The sequence below is a fragment of the Schistocerca gregaria genome, chromosome 2, assembly GCF_023897955.1.
Source record: "Schistocerca gregaria isolate iqSchGreg1 chromosome 2, iqSchGreg1.2, whole genome shotgun sequence".
In the NCBI taxonomy this organism is placed as follows: Eukaryota; Metazoa; Arthropoda; class Insecta; order Orthoptera; family Acrididae; genus Schistocerca; species Schistocerca gregaria.
This window is the reverse complement of record NC_064921.1, coordinates 427,848,778-427,862,843: the sequence shown is the minus strand read 5'-3', so window position 1 is coordinate 427,862,843 and position 14,066 is coordinate 427,848,778. Positions and strand designations below refer to the sequence as shown.

General features: G+C 37.1%; 1 protein-coding gene across 2 annotated transcripts in view; it reads right to left on the bottom strand.

Annotated features, from left to right (window-relative positions):
* Positions 1–12,330, bottom strand: part of LOC126324245 (male-specific lethal 3 homolog) — a 116,563-nt gene extending 104,233 nt beyond the window's left edge. For both annotated transcript variants that reach the window (XM_049994944.1, XM_049994945.1), the window contains exons 1-3: positions 11,944–12,330; positions 7,540–7,608; positions 1,746–1,855 (exon numbers count right to left, since the gene is read on the bottom strand). In XM_049994944.1, the coding sequence (XP_049850901.1) occupies positions 1,746–1,855; positions 7,540–7,608; positions 11,944–12,045 (281 nt within the window). In that variant the 5' untranslated portion in view covers positions 12,046–12,330. The remainder of the gene's footprint in view (positions 1–1,745; positions 1,856–7,539; positions 7,609–11,943) is intronic.
* Between the last annotated feature and the right edge of the window lie 1,736 nt (positions 12,331–14,066).

The window sequence follows — 14,066 nt, the reverse complement described above, 5'->3', positions numbered from 1 at the left end:
TGCATCACTTCAGTTACATAACATTACTATGAGGGTGGTTGGATAAGTCTGGTAAAAAAGCAAAGAAAAAATGTTTGCTCCATAACCATTTACCTTATTTGTCTAGAATCTTCTATCAGAAAAATAGGTTCTGTCAAACTCTATGAAATACTCTGACCACAAATATCACGTCTGATCTGACAAAAACTTCTTCCCAGCAAGGCAAAGAATCAAGTTGTGGAACAGAAAGATGTCACTTGGGTGGATGGGCAGATGAGGAAGCAAGTAAATGTCCCTTTCATGCGCTTTTGGCATTGCTATCTCTGATGTGTGGGAGGTGAAAGAACACTTATCCATGCCAACCTTGGTCTTTTTTCATTTTCAAACAATCTACCAATGAAGCATAATACGGTTCAATTATTGCTCTTCCTTTTCCAAAGTAATCTATGATTATGCCTTGGAAATCAAGAAACATTGGCCATCAACTTACCAGCTGATAAAAATGGTCTCTGCCTTCTTCGGTGTACTTATTCTGACTGCCGTTTTAACTGGTGTTTAGGTAAAACCAAACCCAGGTTTCATCAACAGTCACAAATTGGCACAAAAGTCTTGAAGATCGCACTTAAACACTGCCACACATGGCGTTGAAATGTTGTGCCCGATACCCTTAAGGTTGACTGAGGAACCGCAGCACCCACATCACACACAGCATCTTCGTGAGCAATTTTTGGTGCAGTATATTATGCACTAACTCAGTTGAGAGATTTTGTCAATGGTTTCCTTCTAGGTGACCTCAACTGGATGGCCATAGTACACTTCATCTTCAATACTTGTCCAACCATGTTTCAATTATTTATCCAAAGGTAAACTGTTTTCAATGATGATGCAAGTCCACGTGACATCATCAACTACGGCCTGAAAATGGTGCATTGAAGCAACTAAACTGGTAGCTACACAATAAGTAAGACCAAAAGGACAGCTGTAGACTTTCATTTTCTTAGAAAAGTAAACCTCCAGTCAAAAGGATGAACAGACAAAAACTTCATACAATTCAGTTTTGATTTGTGCAGCAGCCAAACCCTCCAAATGAAAATGTTTATTAACACGCTCCAACACCATTGACACACTAACTCTGGCAACTGTCAACAATTAACTGTACATTGTTGAACTTTTTTATATCATCCTTGGAATAACCAAGCTTTCCAACCATGAAGTTGCAACAAAAATGTTCCATTCTTTCATGGAAATTTACCAGTCTTGTCAAACCACCCTCATACATTTGTTTTCAAAAGACGCGTTACTACTTATTGGGAAAGGCTGAATTTTCTAAAAGTGTATGTTTCAAAATATACTGGATAGTGTGAGTCAACAAATTGTCACTAGGATCTATTATACTGGAATGAAGATTTTGAACAGATCATCATGCCAAAATTTTTCTATGAATTAAAGCACAACAGTACATAAAGCAGTGTCATAAATAAATGGCCCATTTCACCACATTATATTTAATATCATAATAAAAGATATTGTGATAGATCCCATAGGCAACAATTTCTGTACATTTTGTCAGAACATTTTTATGACACTAATTTAAGAAAAGTTTACTTCTGTACAATAAAATTTGTATTATACTATGTCTGCACTTTCATTAAATCTAGGTGGCTGTGCAATATCGGGTGAATTACAAAAATTGTTCCACATAAATTCAATAATTTACAGCAGACTAATTACTTTAGCACTATATTACATTATTAGAAAATTCTTACGGCCTTAGCTGCGCTTTCTCTGCAAGTTCTTTCTGAAGCTTCCAGTTCTCTTCTGTGTGCTTCAAAATATGATCCTCACTAACATAGCGATCCCAAGAGGAATTCCAGCCCTTGAAAAAGATACATCATTAGGCCTGTACATTGTATAACAGTAATGGTTCTTATTTAGCTTTGGATTTTCAGTAAAATTAAGAACAAACCACACAAATGCACGGATTCTACACACATTTTTAAATGTCCCTACCCTTTCCAGAAATTGAATAAGATTATCACTTACAGAGAAACAATATACTGGGTGTATCAAAAAGAATCCTTCAATTTGGCACATCTAAATTTCTGAAACTAACAAACATATGCAATGAATTTTGTTTTTATGATTTAGAACTTCATGTCATCGTTCTGTACCACATAGTCTCACATGACAGTTCACCTTTCCATTTAAATGGAATGTTGCTTCGTCACTAAACACTAAGCGTAGAAGAAAATTGTCATCCTTCATCTTCCCAAGAAAGAAAGAAATTGCAGAACCCCACACATAGTTGGTTGCACTTTCATGAAGAGCATGTAGTGGCTGACTATTGTATGGTTTCTTTTGTAAACGTCGACACACGTCACACAGACATGGTGTGGGGGGAGGAGCATGTTGAGCTGCCAAGCTGCACAGCGAACTGATTTCTGCAGACTTCTTGTGAAACTATGGTGGAGGCATTCTGACGTCTGTGTTGGACATTTGGGGACAGCCTGGTGATTTGTATTTACACAAACAACCTGTTTCTCGGAATTGTTCGTGCCAACGCCTAATGCTCTGTGTTGCAGGAGGATACACACCATCCATAGTACAAATGTCATACTAATAGTTATTACTGACCAGAACTGTGTAAAACGTAGAACACAAAATGCTTTCTGTTGTCCTGACACCAGTCGGTGCACACTGCTGCTACCTAGCAGGAATCATGTAAAACTCGAGTTTGCTCTTTCCAACAGTACATTGTTCACACACATCTAAAACAACGAAGATATGATTTTTAAAATCTGATGATTCTTTTTGATACAACCTGTATTATCAGACTGGTTTCCTATATGCCAACCTGAATGATATTTCGGACCAAGTGTGTCAGGATTCCAATATGCTCTAATATGTAGTATAATTTGGCAGTCTTCCATTTATATTCTAAATGGCAACAGTTGAAATTTTGGTTCATTCCCTCTAATAGATAGATCTGGAGGTGTTCGAACTGGATAAATAATTTTTCTTCTCAATGAAATTTCCTCCAGCATCTTCAGAGTGTCATTCTTCTCAACAAACATAGTAAATATGTGAAGAAGCCAAATACTGTGGACACCTATCAGCCAAAGCTACTGAACGAAAAAAACATATCCCTACTTTGGATATTAAGTGTGTAACACTTTTTGTCCATATTGGACAGTAATTTGGAAACTGACTGCTTATGATACAAATGGTAAAACTTAAGTGCTAAATGGCAAAGATTTTCCTTAGATTTCCCTTATGGCATCAAAATATACCAAAAAGGTGTGGTCCCCTCCAAAGAATTAAAAATTAACTTTGGTGCAGTTTATTTTTTCAACTTAGTTCATATCTAATACAACTCTGTGCCTCTTAAGAAACAACATAGGGTTGTACTTCAACAATTGAGATAAAATAAAATGTTACGTGTTCTGATACGAGCAAACTAAATTGAAATCACAAACATTTCTACTTAAAAAACCATTACTGAAGATAGGGAAAAGTGGGGAGAGGAAAGGGAAAAGTGGGGAGAGGAGGAGGTAGGGGAAGGAGCAGATGTGTGGCCTTGAGCTATGAGGTTACAGAATAGTATCACAAATTACACTGAAGCAATTAAATGACTTTGAAACAATCATTCACAGAACAGTCATATTCCAAAACTAATAGGAAAACCATACAGTGCCTGAGTAATGTAATTAACACAATTTTTAAACAAATGGAAGTTTTAATGAAAAAAATTAAAACTGGAAGCAGACAATGCCTATCCAGCACTTTCTTTTCAAGTGGCCAATATCTTAGCTCTGTTAATACATACAATTTATGTAGAAAAAAATGTAACCTAATCTTTCAGTGGCCAACTAATAACTATGCCATCTTGAGCCAGGAATAAGGGATAGGTTGGGAAAGGCTGGTTTCATTTGATGTTGTTGTTGTCTTCAGTCCTGAGACTGGTTTGATGCAGCTCTCCATGCTACTCTATCCTGTGCAAGCTTCTTCATCTCCCAGTACCTACTGCAACCTACATCCTTCTGAATCTGCTTAGTGTATTCATCTCTTGGTCTCCCTCTACAATTTTTACCCTCCACGCTGTCCTCCAATACTAAATTGGTGATCCCTTGATGCCTCAGAACATGTCCTACCAACCAATCCCTTCTTCTGGTCAAGTTGTGCCACAAATTTCTCCCCAATCCTATTCAGTACTTATGTGATCTACCCATCTAATCTTCAGCATTCTTATATAGCACCACATTTCGAAAGCTTCTATTCTCTTCTTGTCCAAACAATTTATCGTCCGTATTTCACTTCCATACATGGCTACACTCCATACAAATACTTTCAGAAATGACTTCCTGACACTTAAATCTATACTCGATGTTAACAAATTTCTCTTCTTCAGAAACGCTTTCCTTGCCATTGCCAGTCTACATTTTATATCCTCTCTACTTCGACCATCATCAGTTATTTTTCTCCCCAAATAGCAAAATTCCTTTACTACTTTAAGTGTCTCATTTCCTAATCTAATTCCCCTCAGCATCACCTGACTTAATTCGTCTACATTCCATTATTCTCGTTTTCCTTTGTTGATGTTCATCTTATATCCTCCTTTCAAGACACTATCCATTCCATTCAACTGCTCTTCCAAGTCCTTTGCTGTCTCTGACAGAATTACAATGTCATCGGCGAACCTCAAAGTTTTTATTTCTTCTCCATGGATTTTAATACCTACTCCGAATTTTTTTTTCGTTTCCTTGACTGCCTGCTCAATATACAGATTGAATAACATCAGGGAGAGGCTGCAACCCTGTCTTACTCCCTTCCCAACCACTGCTTCCCATTCAAGACCCTCAACTCTTATAACTGCCATTTGGTTTCAGTACAAATTGTAAACAGCCTTTCATTCCCTGTATTTTACCCCTGCCACCTTCAGAATCTGAAAGAGTATACAAGTCAACATTGTCAAAAGCTTTCTCTAAGTCTACAAATGCTACAAACGTAGATTTGCCTTTCCTTAATCTTTCTTCTAAGATAAGTTGTAACGTCAGTATTGCCTCTACGGAATCCAAACTGATCTTCCCCTAGGTCGGCTTCTACTAGTTTTTCCATTCCCCTGTAAAGATTTCGTGGTATTATTTTGCAGCTGTGGCTTATTAAACTGACTGTTCGGTAATTTTCACATCTGTCAACACCTGCTTTCTTTGGGATTGGAATTATTGTATTCTTCTTGAAGTCTGAGGGTATTTCGCCTGTTTCATACATCTTCCTCACCAGATGGTACAGTTTCGCCAGGACTGGCTCTCCCAAGGCCGTCAGTAATTCCAATGGAATGTTGTCTACTCCGGGGGCCTTGTTTCGACTCAAGTCTTCCAGTGCTCTGTCAAATTCTTCACGCAGTATCGTATCTCCCATTTCATCTTCATCTACATCCTCTTCCATTTCCATAATATTGTCCTGAAGTACATCGCCCTTGTATAGACCCTCTATATACTCCTTCCACCTTTCTGCTTTCCCTTCTTTGCTTAGAACTGGGTTTCCATCTGAGCTCTTGATATTCATACAAGTGGTCCTCTTTTCTCCGAAGGTCTTTTTAATTTTCCTCTAGGCAGCATCTATCTTACCCCTAGTGAGATAAGCATCTACATCCTTACATTTGTCCTCTAGCCATCCCTGCTTAGCCATTTTGCACTTCCTGTCGATCTCATTTTTGAAACGTTTGTATTCCTTTTTGCCTGCTTCATTTACTGCATTTTTATATTTTCGATCCTCTGCTGCCTTCATTACTTCATCCCTCAAAGCAACTCATTCGTCTTCTACCGTATTTCTTTCCCCCATTCCTATTAATTATTCCCTTATGCTCTCCGTGAAACTCTGTACAACCTCTGGTTCTTTCAGTTTATCCAGGTCCCATATCCTTAAATTCCCACCTTCTTGCAGTTTCTTCAGTTTTAATCTACAGTTCATAGTCAATAGATTATTGTCAGAGTCCACGTCTAAACCCGGTAATGTCTTACAATTTAAAACCTGGTTCCTAAATCTCTGTCTTACCATTATATAAACTATCTGATACCTTTTAGTATCTCCAGGGTTCTTCCATTTATACAACCTCCTTTCATGATTCTTAAACCAAGTGTTAGCTATGATTAAGTTGTGCTCTGTGCAAAATTCTACCAGGCGGCTTCCTCTTTCATTTCTTAGCCCCAATCCATATTCACCTACTATGTTTCCTTCTCTCCCTTTTCCTACACTAGAATTCCAGTCACCCATCACTATTAAGTTTTCGTCTCCCTTCACTAGCTGAATAATTTCTTTTATTTCATCATAAATTTTTTCAATTTCTTCGTCATCTGCAGAGCTAGTTGACATAAACTTATACTACTGTAATAGGTGTGGGTTTCGTATCTATCTTTGCCACAATAATGCGTTCACTATGCTGTTTGTAGTAGCTTACCCGCATTCCTATTTTCCTATTCATTATTAAACCTACTCCTGCATTACCCCTATTTGATTTTGTGTTTATAACCCTGTAGTCACCTGACCAGAAGTCTTGTTCCTCCTGCCACTGAACTTCACTAATTCCCACTATATCTAACTTTAACCTATCTATTCCCCTTTTTAAATTTTCTAACCTACCTGCCCGATTAAGGGATCCGTAGAACGCCAGTTTTCTTTCTCCTGATAACGGCATCCTCTTGAGTAGTCTCCGCCCGGAGATCCGAATGGGGGACTATTTTACCCAAGAGGATGCCATCATTTAATCATACAGTAAAGCTGCATGCCCTCGGGAAAAATTACGGCCGTAGTTTCCCCTTGCTTTCAGCCGTTCGCAGTACCAGCACAGCAAGGCCATTTAGGTTATTGTTACAAGGCCAGATCAGTCTATCATCCAGAGTGTTGCCCTTGCAACTACTGAAAAGGCTGCTGCCCCTCTTCAGGAACCACATGTTTGTCTGGCCTCTCAACAGATACCCCTCCGTTGTGGTTGTACCCACGGTATGGTTATCTGTATCGCTGAGGCACGCAAGCCTCCCCACCAACGGCGAGGTCCATGGTTCATGGGGGGTTCATTTGATAGGAGATGAAATAACTCTACTGTTGGTATATTACTGTAACAGCTACAAAACTAATTTCACAACTCTGTCCCCTTCAAACATTATTTTCTGCATTTACTACACTTTGCTCTCGTTCCATCATGTGACTTTTCATGGTCATCAAATGTCAAAACTCAATATTAACCCAATTTATACGAATATATCACACTCCCAGATATGCATTAACATCTGACAGGACTTCAAATTTGACCGAATCACAAATATGATTTTATTGCTACTCTTTACAAATTAACAACTAATGAGATTACAGCTATGCATTACTTTAAAAAAAAAAATTGCATGTGCACTTTCAGTAGCTGAAATAAACATTTGACATTTGAACATATCACAATATAAGAAACCAAGGTACAAGTGGAAAAAGGTCTGTTTGATTCTTAAGTGATTAACCTTTAAGAACCTATTTGCTCTATACAAGTGTGAGCTGACATTACTGCGAACTAACCTGAAAATGAATAAGATATTCCACAGCTTTACGTCCTTTTTTATCTCTGTTCACGTTAACTTCAAGCACCTGAAAGCAAGAAATACAGAAACATCAATGATTTACTTTAATGATTTAACAAAGTAAATTTTCTGTGTGTTAACAGCAGAATATTAAATAATGTTATCCCAATAAAATAGAATTTCCTATGTACCAGTGCTTTCTGGGTTCAGGATGTCATGACCAATCAAGAAATTTCCAAAGGGAGCAAGGACATCATCCTGTAAACTGCTACTGCAGTCAAAACTTATTGGGTATTTTATTTACCTCTTACTGACTGTGTTTATATGTTGATGCAATTATTTATGCAGCTGAATCAATGCTCATGGTGACAAACAGTGGCTCTCAACTAACAGTGTTTTGAAACTACATTGAGTTACACTGGTGTAATGATTAACTACATTCCAGGAGGGGAAAAAACTGTTAGTCACTAGTGTAAGAATGCTTTTACAAAATGAATTACCATTTTTTATCTATATTGACTTCAGATAGGGTGAAGTGGGTAAGTGTAACCACATTTAGGCATAGTTCAACTTTGACACCAAATTGCCAACTTGTTATTGAAGATATGAAATTTCTCATACTTGAAGTTTGACTTATTGACTTTTAACCAATCTACATTTTGTTTTTGAAAAAAGGAATTATATGGTGAATTAATTGCTTTCAAAATTTTGTGTTTGAGGTTACACTTGCCCCATGGTTTGGCGCAAGTGTAACCCCACATCTTCGTATCCATACAGAGCATTGTAAAAGAGACTTGGGTTAAGTGACCTGATTACCCAATTTTTACTGAATTTGAGGATTTTTAAATTATTAAAGTATCTTAAATTTTACTCAATATATGAAATTTTTTGCACATGCCTCTTTGTATATTATGAAATACACAGAAAATGTTAGCTAAACTAAAAAGTAAGCCTTAGCCTAAACCATAAAACACAAACAGAATGCTTCATAGATGATTTATTTTTGTTTTAGGCCAGTAATTGATTGGTTTAAATTCTACAAAAGTAATAGTTTTTCTTTAGTAGGCAATTTAACAAAAATAATAAAATATCAAGAGAAAATAAAAATTCACTTGATAAGTTCACTTTCTATTATTTTTCATGGTAATTGAACTAAAGTTGTTGGCAATTTGTGTTTAACACTAAACTGCCCTAATTCAACTTCTTATATTCACACTTAGGCCCTAACTATTATTTAGTCACTGAATGTTGTATGAATCAAGTGTAACACCAAATGTCAGGTCTCCCCTGCGACTCAAAGTAGGCTCAGGCAACACTGAAATGACATCAGAGGTTGGAACTTCCCTCTCATCTCTTCTATCAGGCCATTAGAATGTGGTGCCATGCTTTTATTTTTGCATCTGAGGAAAATCACTTCTGGATCTCCTAAATCACTAACTTTGGTAACTTGGCCAATAAAATGAACTTTCTTACATTTTGTTGCAAAAGCTACCAGAACATATTTTCCAGCTGTAATTTTATCTTTGGCTTCAGAAAAGTTTGCCCCTTTTTCTTCTGCACAGTTTATCATTTCTTTCCTGATATTGTCCAGTGTTATTATGGCCCCATTTTCTTCATCGCTACTTGTTAAAGATAGGCCTCCTGCAGTTTCACTTTCTTCACTTGTTGATTCAACTTCCAATCTTTTTTTCTTGTTACCCACATGAGCAATCGGGGATTTTTTCCAGAACATTCCGAGATGCCATTTCAAATAAAGTAACAGCACTTTGTTTGGAAGATATACTTTTCATTACCAAGCCCTTTTTATGTTGATAATGCTTTTTCATTTTGCTTTCTCCTTTTTATTCTTGTTTCCTTTAAAATCTTTTTCTTTATAGATGGCATCTTGAAAAAGTGATAACTTCAGCTCCTGGTGCAATCCTTTTCTTCTTTATTTTACCAGTGGGACTACACTGTTGGACTGTGTCATATTTTATAAAAGGAAACTTGGTTTAAAAATATAGTCGACTTAAAAATAAAATCTCACACAAACTCAGTAGGCCTACAAATCCAGCACATCAAGTACTCTGGTATCCATATGTACAGGAAGGCCAGTTTAGTTGATCTAGTGTGATAGCAAAAACAAGGTTATGGCTTAAATAAATAAATCTGTTCCGGTAAGTTTGTTTGGGTTATACTTGCCCCAGCCTGTTGGTTACACTTACCCCACATGCAAAAAAGTTGGGGTAAGTTTAACCATGCTTGGCATATAAAGAGCTTTATCAGTGGAGTAAAATGAATCTCATATTTGAAATTGTCATGCAAAAGTTAGTTTGTAACCAAAAAATTCTGCAGTTATCTTTAAAGCTGCAAAAATGACAGATCACCAAATTCTGAGCATGTCACTCACTCGCAGAGTGAAAATGTAGACGTCAATTCAAGTCCAAAATTTAATTACCAATTTATGCCAGAGGGAAAAAATACAGCTTCTTTAAGACACCATAAGCCGTAGTTACACTAACCCCATGGTTACAATTACCCCACTTCAACCTATACCCTTATCAAACACATTAAAGAATTCTACTGGCCAATTCAAGATATTGCATGAAAGTTAAAAAAAATAATACCATCTCCTACATGCAGAAAATAATTTCTGAATCTACATTTTTAAGCACCCACACAATGTAAGGGTTCATACATGAGCAAATCTGCTATTAACAAAGCACTATCAATTTATTTACTCTTACTATAGCTCGAAGTTACAGTCGCACATTTGCTTCTCTTCATATTCTTTGTTACTTATCAAGTCACAGTTAAATGATACGTAAAATTTTTGCGTATTCAGGACTTCCAATAGCCCCAATTCTATTTTTAATGACATCTAAATTGCATACATTAAACATCGCAATGCACCTACTTTATTTTTCAACTTCAACCAAAGTCTTTCGGAAATAACGAGTAGTCAGCATATGCTTCCACACACAACCGTGAAGGAAACACACAACACTATACATTAAGAGTCGTATTATTCTGACGCTGTCCTTAGCCAACGCAGCAATATCGTGTTAATCACATACATCGTGTCCATCACATGGTACTTCGATGAAATTACAATTACTGTGCCTTTACTGTGATTGTGAGAAATACCCTCAACTTTTGGGTTTCGATTTTACGAATGCATGGTAACACTGATCACGGATCTTCCCGTTATTTTCTATCGCGAAATCGGTGCGATACCAGGAAACAAATGCATCAACATTTTTTTCGAACTGGAGTTCCATCTGCCACCTAAAGGATTGTGAAAAACAATGAAATATGCTTCCCGTGAAAATTGTATCCTTAATGCTTAATCATTAACGCCAAACTCTATATGAGTCTTCCATTCTACAATCACTCGCGACAGAAGTGTCATACGAGAATCCACCAATTCTGAAGCTGCTGCCATTTCCGCTTTGCAGCCCCCCCGCACATAACTTTGTAATAAGAACTGTAAGTATTATTGCAAAACGAAGGAAAACACTCACAATTCACTTCAGTTCGCCTTAGTATACCACCAGTATTTAACTTCACATAGAATTTCAAAGAATAATTCGCTTACGTCAACATTGTCCGATACACACTTGAGAAAAAAATAAATATGTGCCAAGAAAATACAACACGGAGAAATATGAACACTGACCAAACTGCACGGACGAAATATATTCCTTCCGCCTATCCTCTTAACATTGAAGTCCGTGGGGGCTTTACCTCCACCGCATTCCGAGGTACCTAGCTATGTCCGCTTGTCGACAGTGGCGCTCACACGGCTGTCTCCGTCTGATCATGAACATTACGACTACATTACAGCTTATTAAACATTAATTTATACACTACTCTAGATCGACGGAATGACGCAGAGTACGTCAAAATTGACGTGTCATCTTCGAAGATATGCGTATCATAAATGTATATAAATTCAGAAATACTGTGTGTCACACGAACTAAACTTCAAAGCTATTAACAAAAAAAAATTAAGGGATGCATGAAAAGCACGGTAGCCTTTTCCGGGTAAACCATAAAATTACTTTGTCAGTTAACTGATTCAATACATTTTATTTTAAAACCGTGTACATAGTTGTCATAACGGTTAAAATGAAGTACAAGTTTCAGTAAGAAAACTTCACAAATATCCTCAATAAGCCACATAAAAACATATTTCTTCCGTACAGTTTGTCTTTTCGCAGGACTGTCAAATATGGTCTTCTGAAGGTCATTCAAGCTCTGCATTACGAAGAGTTAACTGCTAAATAAAGCTTTAATTCCAGCTAAAGTGACATCACTTAACGAAAAGCTACATACCTTTTTACTGGTGAACTAACGTAATGCCATTTTTTATGTCAACAACAACTTGCTGTTGACTGCTAGTGTTTAATGCAGAAATTACCTTGGAATCGTACAACACCCTCGCCTTCGTTGGATCTGGTTCATAGCACAACACTTTTTCTCCCTCCTCAAATTTGAACTTCGAGCCGCGCATAGGCACCATTCTTTAGCATTAATAACGCTAGGTGAAAAACCCCGCCATAACCTCGTTCAAACTGTTTTCGGGACCACCGTATGTTCGCGTTTGAACATCTTTGCCAAGATGAAACCATCGGCTTAATTGAAGCAACAAATGGAAAGCTATTTTAGACCCCTGATACGTACAGCCACGCACTCACTCTACTAAAACACATGTTATGACATTACTACTCTTCACTTTTTCTAGCGTTGTTCCAAGCTCACAGTAGTACACTCTCGATCTGCATTTGTTGCAGCGATATTTGTATGTGTCGATAGATGAATTCGATAGAACGAAAAATAGTTTTCCTGTTGACTGTTACATTTTGCACTGTACCAACTAGGAATGAAGTATTACATTTGTCACCGAAATTAAGTTCTGTGAGAATTAACTATCTTACAGAGGCAAACATAGCAAACTGTGATCAATATGAGTATTACTTTCTAGCGCTTCAAGTCAAGAAACTTAATTGCAAATTGCTGATGCCTGAGAATGCTTCACACGGACTTGTGAGAGTTCATAATTCTCGAAATTATAAATAAAATGTTCTGCATAGTGCTACAGCAGATTCTGTGAAATCTGCTTGTTGATAAAGTTATTTCATAGCTTTAGCACAATGTCAACATCTACAACAAGAAGGCATGGATGTACGAAACAGACCAGTCAGTAAAACGTTTCTTTGTACAAAACTCCAGTCTTCTCCTTACCATTATATCTGATCTCATAAAAGTTTTAATGTAAGCTGCTTCTTATGAGAGATGAAAAAAATCTTTACGACTGACACACATTTAGAGAGAGGAACATAAATATTAGTGGTGCAATATGCTTCACGCCAGGTGAAGTATTGTAAATCAAAATAAAACCAGGCCAAAAACACCACTGCCAAACGTAGTTATACCAGAAAAATGTCCATGCTGAGACACTTATAGGTGTAAGCATAAATTAGGAGAAAATTCTACTGCTAACGACATTTTACATGACAAACAAAATACCTAAGGTAAAATAAATTAACATTTTTAATAGCTGTAAAGACCAATTTAGTCACAATGTACCCATGCCGTCGACAAGTTTAGATGCAACATATGGCGTGACATTCGCTTGCTTTTAGACCTCAGTCCTAATTACTTAGTTCAGTTATTGAGAAGTATGTGTATAGTCTTGTATTTCCTTCCTGTTTGTTCACAAGAAGTGTTGCTTGTAGGAGTGTGTACAATTTTTTACTAATTTTAATCTTTTCAGTGATTAACAACATTTTTAATGATTCGTTGATTTGGGGGGGCGACATAAGATTGGATTAGGGAAGAATGTAGAAGGACATCGGCTGTGCCCTTTCAAAGGAACCACCCCGGCATTTGCCTGAAGCGATTTAGGGAAATCAGGGAAAACCCATATCAGTGTGGCTGGACGCAGGTATGAACCGTCATTCTCCAAAATGTGAGTCCAGTATGATGAGCACTGCACCATCTCGCTCGGTAGTGTTTAATGATGTTACATCGGTTTTACCAATTTGTTTTCAGCAACAACAAATTTCCAGTTCAATCTCTCACCTTTAGTGCATCTGTTTACGTAGAATGGTTTGTTGTGCTTTTAATCTTGTGAAATCTGTAAGCAGGTAAACAAGATGATTTTATATCAATGTTAATGGAAACTGGTGTCTTATGGTTGAAGTGCTATCTTTGCTTTTTATGCAAGTAATAAGACTTATTCATCACAAACTGCAATAACTAGATTACCGTCTGTCCAACAGGTTATGGGCCCAGTGATAAATATTCATTATTTGGGGTAATGTCTTGTTTTTGTTCTCCATGTCGCTCCATTCTCTCAGGAAGGTTCAGTGCAAGATGACTAAGCAGGGATGGCTAGAGGACAAATGTAAGGATGTAAAGGCTTATCTCACGAGGGGTAAGATAGATACTGCCTACAGGGAAATTAAAGAGACCTTTGGAGAAAAGAGAACCACTTGTATGAATATCATGAGCTCAGATGGAAACCCAGTTCTAAGCAAA